The 13,465-nt window shown below is 41.1% G+C and overlaps 1 protein-coding gene across 1 annotated transcript; it reads right to left on the bottom strand.

Moving 5' to 3' along the window:
• Nucleotides 1-4,040: 4,040 nt before the first annotated feature.
• Nucleotides 4,041-12,957, bottom strand: LOC311141008 (phospholipid phosphatase 1-like). The gene is made up of 7 exons (XM_084176287.1): nt 12,834-12,957; nt 12,492-12,661; nt 6,867-7,018; nt 6,418-6,701; nt 6,201-6,258; nt 5,907-6,083; nt 4,041-4,880 (listed from the first exon to the last, which is right to left on the bottom strand). Exons 1-7 carry the CDS (start codon nt 12,860-12,862, stop codon nt 4,758-4,760), a joined length of 993 nt encoding a protein of 330 aa, XP_084032413.1. The 5' UTR covers nt 12,863-12,957; the 3' UTR covers nt 4,041-4,757.
• Nucleotides 12,958-13,465: the final 508 nt, after the last annotated feature.

The raw sequence follows: 13,465 nt of genomic DNA, 5'->3' as shown, positions 1-13,465 counted from the left end.
TAGTAACTCAGCACATGATTGTCAAAGTTGTATTACTCTTAGTAATACAATTTGATTTGGATTCCATATAAGACCGAGTTCTGAAAATGAGGGGTTATTCATAATTGTATTTTAATTTGGAATTAGTTTTACTCTTGTCAAATCCTTTGCTAAGGTCAGTCTCTCCAGACTCACCATCCATTTACCTCCCCACTGCAATTAAAGTTTTTCCACCAGAGGGTGGTAGTTGATCTGGTTGACCACATCAGGAGAGCAGACAATGTCATCTGAATTACATGAGATATCTTTAGTAGGTTTTTGCACTAATAAACTGTAATAAACATTTAGTGTATATAACAGCATTTTCCCAGCTGATTCATTTAAACACTATTGTCGAGTGCATTGCTTGGCAAGCGTGAGAGCAACCTGACAGAGTTTGAATGGGGCTTCTGTCAATGAAGACTTGTCTGGGTCAAAATTGTCTCTTTCCTAGCCTCGTGAGAAGGGCTAGGGTCAGAACAACAAGCCCAGTGATAAAGATATGGTTACATTTTATATCAAAGTGAAACACTTGTCTGATCAATTTGAAACTGAGTAAGTCCAACCTGAACAGAAAAATCATGAGATCTTCAGCAAGTTTGAGAACTCAAAACAGCAAGTGGAAATTGACTGGTTAAATAAACAATTAGTACCCTTTTAGTAGCTGCCTGTTTATGGTATTCAAAACCACATTTGACCACTTTGCACATTTCATGCATACAGTGGGGAAAAAAAGTATTGTCAGCCACCAATTGTGCAAGTTCTCCCACTTAAAAAGATGAGGCCTGTAATTTTCATCATAGGTACACGTCAACTGAGGCGCACAAATTGAGAAAAAAAATCCTGAAAATCACATTGTAGGATTTTATATGAATTTATTTGCAAATTATGGTGGAAAATAAGTATTTGGTCACCTACAAACAAGCAAGATTTCTGGTTCTCACAGACCTGTAACTTCTTCTTTAAGAAGCTCCCTTGTCCTCCACTCGTTACCTGTATTAATGGCACCTGTTTGAACTTGTTATCAGTATAAAAGACACCTGTCCACAACCTCAAACAGTCACACTCCAAACTCCACTATGGCCAAGACCAAAGAGCTGTCAAAGGACACCAGAAACAAAATGGTAGACCTGCACCAGGCTGGGAAGACTGAATCTGCAATAGGTAAGCAGCTTGGTTTGAAGAAATCAACTTTGGGAGCAATTATTAGGAAATGGAAGACATACAAGACCACTGATAATCTCCCTCGATCTGGGGCTCCACGCAAGATCTCACCCCGTGGGGTCAAAATGATCACAAGAACGGTGAGCAAAAATCCCAGAACCACACGGGGGGACCTAGTGAATGACCTGCAGAGAGCTGGGACCAAAGTAACAAAGCCTACCATCAGTAACACACTACGCCGCCAGGGACTCAAATCCTGCAGTGCTAGATGTGTCCCCCTGCTTAAGCCAGTACATGTCCAGGCCCATCTGAAGTTTGCTAGAGTGCATTTGGATGATCCAGAAGAGGATTGGGAGAATGTCATATGGTCAGATGAAACCAAAATAGAACTTTTTGGTAAAAACTCAACTTGTCGTGTTTGGAGGACAAAGAATGCCATACCTACTGTGAAGCATGGGGGGTGGAAACATCATGCTTTGGGGCTGTTTTTCTGCAAAGGGACCAGGACGACTGATCCGTGTAAAGGAAAGAATGAATGGGGTCATGTATCGTGAGATTTTGAGTGAAAACCTCCTTCCATCAGCAAGGGCATTGAAGATGAAACGTGGCTGGGTCTTTCAGCATGACAATGATCCCAAACACACCGCCCGGGCAACGAAGGAGTGGCTTCGTAAGAAGCATTTCAAGGTCCTGGAGTGGCCTAGCCAGTCTCCAGATCTCAACCCCATAGAAAATCTTTGGAGGGAGTTGAAAGTCCGTGTTGCCCAGCAACAGCCCCAAAACATCACTGCTCTAGAGGAGATCTGCATGGAGGAATGGGCCAAAATACCAGCAACAGTGTGTGAAAACCTTGTGAAGACTTACAGAAAACGTTTGACCTGTGTCATTGCCAACAAAGGGTATATAACAAAGTATTGAGAAACTTATTTTCCACCATAATTTGCAAATAAATTCATTAAAAATCCTACAATGTGATTTTCTGGATTTCTTTTTCTTCTCATTTTGTCTGTCATAGTTGATGTGTACCTATGATGAAAATTACAGGCCTCTCTCATCTTTTTAAGTGGGAGAACTTGCACAATTGGTGGCTGACTAAATACTTTTTTTCCCCACTGTACTTGCTTAACCATAACAACTGGTTAATCTAGTAGAGAGATAGTAGTGTTGTAAAGATCTCCTTTCTCCGGTATCAGCTGAGGCATGAGATCAGCAGTTTTGACCCTTTATTAAATCAATTAAATAATACCAGCTTTTATAGTCAGCTTCCAAATTCAAAAGTCACATGAACATAAATGTATTTGTCATGTAATCATTTCACATGAACATCATACGGGGAACATTACATTTCCTTCTATCCAATAGATTTTGTATGCAGTATCTCACCCTTTGTAGTTGCATGATAACTTTGAATCAGAGAAATTAAAGGACCAATCTGCAGTTGAAACAATAAAGTGGCGACACCACAACTGTTTTGGTAAAAAGCTGATCAAGGGGGCTGGAGAAATGTAACCACTCTCAAATTCATAGACTATTGAGAGCTATTGATACAAGGACTGACCATCGATGATATCAAAATCATAGTTTTAACCATGTTTTGAGGCTATACAGTTTGTTTAAATGTATGGTGTTTACAAACATTGGAGTAAAACAACTTTATATTTTTGGTTCTGATGGGGAACAACAGTTAAACTAAGCTCATGAGGCATTTATAAGTTATATTCTTCAAGAATAAATGGGTATTTATCATTCATTTATAAGTACAAAAATTATTGAAGCAACTGCGGATTGCCCCTTTCTTTGAATATGATGAATATCATCTCTTTGTTGTCATTCTCTGATAGGTCACCCATTATTATTTAGTATAAAGCTGTAGCTTTGTAAGAGATGCTGTCCTCTAGAACATCAGATGCTGATTCATAGAGGAATAGAACATTGTTGGAAGGAACAAAATGGCTCCTCCTGTCACACAAAATAGAAGTGATGGAGAATCACAATGGAGAAAATCTGAGCTTCAATTATGTCCCATAACTAGGGCCCAGAGTTTTCCTGGTGAGATCACACGGTCGGGAAAACTCCTGGCCCCAGTAATGGGACTTGAAAGTTGTGTACTGGGTAGAGGAGAGCCCTAAAGGAGAAACCCCTCTTAACCTTATAACTCTCTGTAATTAGACATGGCATTGAGAGATTTACTCTCTCTGGTTAAAACAGATCCTCTGCAGGGGATCAGGCTGGTATCCAATCCATGCTATAACATCCTTCTCTGAGTACTCAACAGGTAATAGTTGGAGAGAGCAGGCCGGCATACTGAAAGCCTTTAGCTTACACAGATAGTAGAAATGGTAGTACCTCACTGTTTGAGCAGTTGCTGGACAGCAACTAAGCACTGACAGCAGTTGTTAGTAGAGGACTATGGTGCATGTTACATAAGAATGTGTTTGATTTGAAGATGATTTAATTACCATTTGCATGTCCATTATGTCTATGGGTGTGGCTGAAAGATGAGGACCCACCCACAACAGCTGAGCGTGAGACAGAACACAAATATGTAGTTCCAGACTTGTGGTGAGTACGCCTCTATATTTTTGTCTGAAGTCTGTACTGTGGCTCTTGAGGAGCATTAGGAAAAGGAATATGATCCTTGTGTTTAGAGCCCACCCTGCCTTACCTCCTGGGCCTCTGGGCCCCACCTAACTCTTACTTCAAAAAGAGATACTTTATGTCAATGGGACATCCTGGTTAAATAAAGGTTGAATAAATAACAAAAGAAGCCTACCCAGGCTTTTTGCGGTATAGTTTTGGATCTCACTAAACAACGCACACACTTCTACAGTTCACAAAATGTGTCTCAGACACACTACTATTCCCTGTACCGAAGTACCAAAATGGAATTCCATCTTTATTCGTGTCACAATAGCTAGCATCTTGTTTTCCGAAAAGCTCAAAACACAGTTTTTACAACAGTACGTCTGCATACAAACTGCAAAAATTAATTTGTGTATTTGCCACTATGATTTCTATTCTTGGACACATTTGTAAGGAGTTTCCAGTGAGCTTTGAGCAAGTGTCAGCAACAATCTGGCTATGGCAGTATTCAAAAAAATATACAGTACATAATTTCAGAGTTCAGTAAGTCTCCTGACTTTCATTTAAGCTTTAGGACAGTCGTGGTATTTCATTCACAGGTGTAATACTTATTATTGGCCAGGCTACACACGGACACTCATTACTCACTGTAACAATCTTGAATTTCATTAATTTCAAACACAATCCTCAAACCAATGCAATCACAACCGTTCCAACAAGCTCAGACCTCACAGCGCAATTGCACACAAAGACCAGGAATTGAATACAAGGACCGTTAGCTCAACACACATAGGCAAGATCATTGGCTCTGAGAGGACTTAACATCTGTCTTCAGGGGTCAGGCAACATGATATTTCCACGACAGTCAATGCCAATGACCTGAAATGCATTTAAATAAATAACCATAGTCCTCTGTAGCAGATGGCAGGTAGTTGTAGCTAGCTTAACATGCTACTTGTCCTCAATGCATTGTCCATGTTGTAGCCAAAGCTTCACTCTGTGCTTCCATAGTGGTTCCCATTAGCAGGGTTGTCCTGTAGACTGGGGTGGGACATCTCCACTGGTATCTCTACTGGATCAACAGGCGTCTTGAAGAAATCGGACACATAGAACACCTGTGTTGGGAGAGGAGAGGACAGCATTTCTAATACAATGGAGACTGAAACGGAGAAAACTACTTGCAGTGAACAGTATAAACATGAATGATGTTGTCTCTAAGGGAATGGTAATACATGGTTTGATCATATATACTTCCATGCAGAAACATAAGGTGCCCACTCTTATGCATTTAACTAGCTACCTGTGTCAATGTGAATAATGAACTACAACAATGACTATCAATTTGTTTTACGTGTTTACCCTAATTGGCTGGGCCGGTTGTCAATCTGGCTGGGCCAGTGCCCAGGCCCACCTGTGTCTATAGCCTATAGCAGTGGTTCCCAACCTTTTTTGAACAGTGACACACCTTGATGGGATATACAATTCTGCGGCACACCTAAAATGTTCCTATTAATGTATTTAGTGGTAATGACTGCCATCTCCTCTGATCCATACTGCAAATCATCTATTTTCTGTGGCAAAATTTTTTATAGATGAAATAGCGAATCTGTGCCAGAAAGAAAATAATGTAGCTCTGGTAAAATAGTTCTTCAGATTTGAACAGTTTGGGCTACAGACAAGTGTTTTTTTGCATTGTAAAGGTGCAGTCATGGACTGAAAGCCATGCTCTGTTTGTTTCTATGGCAGAGGCTGTGGTATAGCTATGCCCAGGGCCATATATTAAGAACTAAATGCCTTTGGCTAAGCTTAATCAGACTTGCCTGAGCTAATGGTTTTCACAGACAAAGTAAAATTATACAGATGACTTTGCTCGTGATGTGCGCCCCTCAAATAATACAAATGTAACACCAGCCTGAGCGCACTGGACTTGAAACAACGATACAGACGTAACCATGTGCCATTTAATGTATTGTCTGACAGGCACTAGTGCTCCCAAATCAAAATTCCATGTGCATTCCACAGGTCACGTTTATAAGTGAGTGTTAAAAAAACTATCCAGATTAGGAAAAGTTTTGCGGCACACATGAGAGTTCCTCATGGCACACTGGTTTGGAACCAATAGCCTATAGCTAGCTACCCACCGTGAGTATTGCAACTATCGCCCCCTGCAGGAGGCCAGTAAGTACGTCATTCCAGTGGTGTTTGTAGTCTGAGACGCGCGACAGCCCCACATAGATGGACGCTGCGATCAGGAAGAACTGGATGGTGGGTCTCAGGAGCCTGGCCCACTCTGTCTGCAGTCTGGCCTGGATGTACAGCTACAAGATAGGGCAGAAGGACACCATCAACATCATGAAAGGGAGCTATTGCTTAGGGACAGAGAGAGAACTGAACTATTGTAACAATGAGCACACTATACCCTCTGCTATACTTACTGCAAGGAACAGCATACAGTACATAGAGAAGGATGAGTGACCAGAAAAAAAAGAAAGTCTGTAAAACAAAAGACAAAAAAGATTAGGGGAAACTGGGTTTACAGCATCACAAACATCTTTCGAGTTTGCATTTCCCAGTTGAGTTTAGAGTTTTTCAGTCTCAATTTTGCAGCAATATCTTCTCTTGGGATGTAACTTTAGGAACCCTCTACTGTACCTGGCCTCATCCACCATGTTCTTGTCCCCGGTACAGGTGAAGTTCTCGATGTAGCCTCCAGCCACGCAGTTGATACGGTCCCACACAGGCTTACACACAGCCAGGAAGTGGGGACGCAGACGACCAATCGAGTACTTGGCAATGTCCGTCAGTGATTGGCTAGCAGCAGCCCCGAACAGGAAGCTGCCCACTGCTTTGTAGATGCGCGCCACGTAGTTAGTCCCCAAGGATGATTTGGTCTTGATACGACTCATATAGACGCCAAGGCACTCACCACTGACTACCTGTAAAAGCAAGAGAAGTCATCTTTAACTGAGGTCAATCGAATATACTTACATATTGTCTCATATAATTGTACTTTTACCATAAACATTTAAAACACAATTACCTGATATTCCGATGATATTTTGAAGAGAACATCTGAGAAAAGGGCAGAAGTAATGACTTACCACAATCAGTGTGAAAGGGATCATGACTCCCCCCAGTAACTGGTAGGATATAGTGTCCTCTTTCAGGGGGTATCTGATGGACTCATCATTACAGAAGAAACCCCTTTTGAAGGGATTGTGCTGAGGGGTGAGGATCACAAAGGGAAGTCCAACTGGAGAGAGAGATAGACAAAGAAAGATAGAGATAATCAGCAATAGTCTCCTAGTTCAAACTAGCTTTTGTAAACATACTTTTAAGGTTCTGCTGTAATTCTTTAAAACACGCTGTTGACCAAACCTTCACAGGAGAAAGGAACTTGGTAGGCAAAACCTGATACAAATCAATATGCAAATAAGGCATGCTTGTTCATGCTTTCACTTGATTTGGTTATACCATTCTCTCCTGCCCTGACCTCCCTCTCACCTTCCCAAATAGCCCACTCATGGCCAAGGTAACAAATAAAGGTAAAAGTCAATACAATAAAGGAGGGACACAACAATTTACTAAATAATAAGAGTCCAGGAAGTAAGTGGACAGCACATCAACCACCATAAGTGGCCAAAAACAATAGGAAAATCAGACAACACCTGTTTCTAAAATTAATGAGAGCCGTGCCTTACTTCTCTGAAACAGACTGGCAACCAGGCTAGTCGGTTAGCTGATCTAACTAGCGATAACATGATTTGATGGAGATGCTGGTGTAAAAGATGTCACGCTGCTTGCTTAGCGAGTACCCCTTCCTCCTGATTCAGCTCACACCGAGTCTCGAACCCAGGAGCTCTGCCTTGCTAGCACACGTGACTGCGTTCCTGAAGCGTCTTACCAGTCGGCAGCTGGCGAAAAGCTAGCTATTCGGTGGCACAAGTGGGGACACTTCAAGCTGAGGAGTAAGTTTCACACATCCCTATGTGCTACATTGGCATGGATGTCTAAATGCTTCTGCCACTCAGTCTGACTCACTCAGGCACACAGTCCAATTCACCTGTAACAGAGTGGATTACTCTCTTACGCTACTCTGCTCTCATCTGATTTCTGTCTATCTCACACTCCACAACATGTCCACAACAATTAGGCCTTTACCAAGAGAAATATGGAAAACCTAGGCCTAACTATACAATAGGATACCAATGGGATATTACCAATTGGTAAAAAATGTCAGAAGCCTGGTATTCTCAACAACACTAACAGAAAGATATAGAAGAGTATGTGGGGGTGCTGCTGTGGCCCAGGAGTAGTGAATGCAGGTCAGTGAAAGCAAATGCTAAAATAAATAGTTTAAAAGTGTGGCAGTAGAATTCCGTGTCCTGATATCTCATTCAGTCTCTCCTAGCAGCAATGGTGGAAAAAGTACACCATTTCCATACTTGAGCAAAAGTAAAGATACCTTAATAGAAAATGACTCAAGTAAAAGTGAAAGTCACCCAGTAAAATAATACTTGAGTAAAAGTCAAACAGTATTTGGTTTTAAATATACTTAAGTATCAAAAGTAAATGTAATTGCTCAAATATACTTAAGTATCAAAAGTAGAGGTAAAAGTACAAATTATTTCAAATTCCTTATATTAAGCAAACCAGATGGCATGATTTTTTATTTACGGATAGCCAGCGGCACACTCCAACACTCAGACATCATTTACAAACAAAGCATTTGTGTTTAGTGAGTCCGCCAGATCAGAGGCAGTAGGGATGACCAGGGATGTTCTCTTGATGATTGCGTGAATTGGACAATTTTCCTGTCCTGCTAAGCATTCAAAATGTAACGACTACTTTTGGGTGTCAGGGAAAATGTATGGAGTAAAAGGTACATGATTTTCTTTAAGAATGTAGTGGAGTAAAAGTAAAAGTTGTCAAAAATATAAATAGTAAAGTAAAGTACAGATACCCCAAAAAACAACTTAAGTAGTACTTGAAAGTATTTTTACTTAAGTACTTTACACCACTGCCTAGCAGAAGGCTATATATACTATGACCCACTATTCCCAATTTACAGTGTTAGTCTTCATCAGCTTCAAAGTTCAACTACATTTGTTGTAAGTTGGAACTAGGTTTGTTGTTTGTTAAAATCCCCTTCTATTCAACCCACTTCCTCTCTTCACAGCTACTGTAACTGCATTTGCTATTTGAATCACTCAGGTTACACGACCAGACTTGCTCTATCTTGATTCTGGCCAGTAAAGCACATTCAACCCCTGTCGGCAGATTCCAGCCTAAATGAGTTAACTACACTCTTAGAAAAAAAGGTGCTCTCTAGAACCTTAAAGGGTTCTTTGGCTCTCCCAATACTAGAACCCTTTTGGCATCCATATATAACTATTTCTACAGTGGGTTCTACATGGAACCCAAAAGGGTTCTTCCTAGAACCAAAAAGGGTTCTATCTGGAACCAAACATGGTTATCCAATGGTGAAATCTGAAGAACCCTTGTGGAACCCTTTTTTCTAAGAGTGTAGCAGTCACAGGTCTTTGATTAGAGCCTGTCATGTTGGGGAGTATGGACACCATGTGCCATCCTTTGTTGAACATTCTGACTGCTTCTAATTGATCACAAAGGGTGGGATATGCTACACTAGACACTTACTCCAAGTTGCGCTTAGGCAGAAGAAGGATCAGTTTAGCGTTAGTCTTAAAACCCTGATTTAGGTCAGGGTCTTGGTCTGGCAACTCACGTGGTTAATGCCACTGAGTACCATGTCTTGACAAGACTTGTCTGAGTTATCTGACTAAGTAGAGGTGAGACAACACAAAAGTGCTAGAGAACCTTGCTTTTTAAAATATGGAAGCCGGAGGGACAAAATCATTTTTATGACGTTTTAAGATGGTTGGCCTGAGTCTAGTCTGGGTCTTGTTTTTTTCACAGAGTTCCGGTTTTGACTCCATCGTTGCTCGACTAGCCTGCCTGTGTCTTTCATCACACAAAATCACAAAATCCTGCACCATCTTTAGTTACACAAAAAAATGTGGCAAAAACAACCCAAACCTCCAAAACCCTGTGCTTTGGTGTGATGACCCTTTCGTCAAATCCCTACATTAAGAGTAAGCCTATTCAGACCCAGATCCAGACTGCGTTTAGATCAAGACCACGAGATCAAGACTCCATCTCTGCAGTCAAGGGATAGGAAATGTACCCCAATTTGAGAATTACTCACATACACTTTAGAAAACACACTATGGATAATGGCATGATCATGTTGTGGTAAAATGTAATAACTGAACCCCACTGAACCCAATATCTACCCCTCTGACTCTCTTGTTTAATATGCAACCAGAAGGCTATATTCAAATCAACAATAAACCTTGTGGGCCTGAATGATCAAATACAATATAGGCTACAGGTTATAAGCTTATACAGTTGAAGTCGTAAGTTTACATACACTTAGGTTGGAGTCATTAAAACTAGTTTTTCAACCACTCCACACATTTATTGTTAACAAACTATAGTTTTGGCAAGTCGGTTAGGACATCTACTTTCTGCATGACACAAATAATTTTTCCAACAATTGTTTACAGACAGATTATTTAACTCAGAATTAACTGTATCACAATGCAAGTGGGTCAGAAGTTTACATAAACTAAGTTGACTGTGCCTTTAAACAGCTTGGAAAAATCCAGAAAAAGATGTCATGGATTTAGAAGCTTCTGATAGGCTAATTGACATCATTTGAGTCAATTGGAGGTGTACCTGTGGAATATATTTCAAGGCCTACCTTCAAACTCAGTGCCTCTTTGCTTGACATCATGGGAAAATCAAAAGAAATCAGCCAAGACCTCAAAACAAAAATGGTAGACCTCCACAAGTCTTGTTCATCCTTGGGAGCAATTTCCAAATGCCTGAAGGTACCACGTTCATCTGTACAAACAATAGTATGCAAGTATAAACACCATGGGACCACGCAGCCGTCATACCGCTCAGGAAGGAGACGCGTTCTGTCTCCTAGAGATGAACGTACTTTGGTTTGAAAAGTGCAAATCAATCCCAATACAACAGCAAAGGACCTTGTGAAGATGCTTGAGGAAACAGGTACAAATGTATCTATATTCACAGTAAAACGAGTCCTATATCGACATAACCTGAAAGGCCGCTCGGCAAGGAAGAAGCCACTGCTCCAAAACCGCCATAAAAAAGCCAGACTGCGGTTTGCAACTGCACATGGGGACAAAGATTGTACTTTTGGGAGAAATGTCCTCTGGTCTGATGAAACAAAAATAGAACTGTTTGGCCATAATGACCATTGTTATGTTTGGAGGAAAAAGGGGGGGCTTGCAAGCCGAAGAACACCATCCCAACCGTGAAGCACGGGGGTGGCAGCATCATGCTGTGGGGGTGCTTGGCTGCAGGAGGGACTGGTGCACTTCACAAAATAGATGGCATCATGAGGAAGGAAAATTATGTGGATATATTGAAGCAACATCTCAAGACATCAGTCAGGAAGTTAAAGCTTGGTCGCAAATGGGTCTTCCAAATGGACAATGACCCCAAGCATACTTCCAAAGTTGTGGCAAAATGGCTTAAGGACAACAAAGTCAAGGTATTGGAGTGGCCATCACATAGCCCTGACCTCAATCCTATAGAAAATTTGTGGGCAGAACTGAAAAAACGTGTGCGAGCAAGGAGGCCTACAAACCTGACTCAGTTACACCAGCTCTGTCAGGAGGAATGGGCCAAAATTCACCCAACTTATTGTGGGAAGCTTGTGGAAGGCTACCCAAAACGTTTGACCCAATTTAAACAATTTAAAGGCAATGCTACCAAATACGAATTGAGTGTATGTAAACATCTGACCCGCTGAGAATGTGATAAAAGAAATAAAAACTGAAATAAATCATTATCTCTACTATTATTCTGACATTTCACATTCTTAAAATAAAGTGGTGATCCTAACTGACCTAAGACAGGGAATTCTTACTAGGATTAAATGTCAGGAATTGTGAAAAACTGAGTTTAAATGTATTTGGCTAAGGTGTATGTAAACTTCCGACTTCAACTGTAGCTAAAACTAGAACACAAAGTTATTACCTGGTCAAGACATGGTCAGGAAAAACTTGTGGCCCTAGTTCTTATAATATACATCCATACTGTGTGTTGTATGCTATTATAAACCGGCTGGTTAGAGCCCTAATGCTGACTGGCTGAAAGCCTTGGTATGACAAAAAAGTCATTTTTACTGTCTGTTCTAATTACGTTGGTAACCAGTTTATAATAGCAATAAGGCACTTCTGGGGTTTGTGGTGTATGGCTAATATACCACGGCTAAGGGCTGTATCCAGGCACTCAGCGTTGCGTCGTGTTAAAGAACAGCCCTTAGCCGTACTACATTGGCCGTATACCACACCCCCTCGTGCCTTATTGCTTAATTATAACAGTGTTATTGACCACAACATCTCTAGTAGTGGGTGAGCAGTGGAATAGGTCAGCAGTGGAATATAACACCCATTCATTCACAGACTTAGACACTTACTGTTAGATAAAAGTAACCCATGCACCTATTGGCATAATGTAGACTGACTACAATAGTCGTAATAAAGAGATACCTCCAATAGAACTGGTGTATAGGCTACAGTAGACTAGTGCAGAATAACTTCTCACAGAACAGGAACTCTATAGGACTTGACACTGCCAACAACATGGTAAGTACGTAGGTTACATACCGAGGATAAGGCAGGTTACGTCGAGAAGGACGAGAGGGATTCCCCCAGTCTCAAACATGTTGCGTCTCTGGACTTCTGTTTTTGACAAATCCGTAGACTCCGGAGCGTCCAGCTGCGGTCGGCTATTTTTCGGCGAGATGAGAGAAAGCCTATCGGTGGAACATGCCTCGCTATTTGTTCAAAACAACACAAATATATACAAAAACGATCAATATTGTAGGTCTTACTAAGCCTAAACCAAAAAAACAACGTTTTTTGTGTTTTTTTTATTTATCAAGGGGGCTACTGTCTAGTCAACAAACTAGGCCTATACCTAAAACCACTACGTTTTAATCCCATTACCCTTTAGAATTGGCACAACCCAACTTCATAATATAACTGATTCTTCAGCAAAAAAAAAGATACTCATAATCTCCTGGCCTTTCCCGTAAAATACACCAGTAATAAAACAGGCAGGCCTCGCGTTGTGATTATGATAGGGAGGTGGGCTCAGGTGAAGAGCCTATCGCGTGCTTGCTAGGAAATACGACAGCCGTCGCCCGATGCTCGACACGCTCCACCCCTCATCCTCGCTATGCAATGTTGAGGTTACGTCACTGCAGGAAACTGCACTGCTAGAGGGTAGGGAAAGTGTTCAATGGAATAGCACTAACTATTATCAATTAATTTACTCTGATTATATTGACACTTAGAAGGAAGAGGACAATAAAGGTGACAATAGAGATGCAACAATCTATCAATAGCCTATGTGGCAAGTATACATTCTTATAGAGGTTCTACCAAGCCAGTGTTTCTTCTATCCTTTGTCGAAACATGTCTGACCATGGAACACTGGCAGTGGTGAGTACACACCCTGTAGTTATGTCTGTGCATCCTGCAAAAACACTCTCAGGGCAAGAAACAACACACGCACACACACACAGGGAGAGACAGAGAGAGATGGTTTTGAAATATTGACTCTCCCAATTTATTAA

The sequence above is a fragment of the Coregonus lavaretus genome (assembly GCF_964263955.1).
Source record: "Coregonus lavaretus genome assembly, chromosome: 14".
NCBI lineage: Eukaryota > Metazoa > Chordata > Actinopteri > Salmoniformes > Salmonidae > Coregonus > Coregonus lavaretus.
Note: the sequence above shows the minus strand (reverse complement) of the source record. Positions and strands in the feature narration are given on the sequence as shown.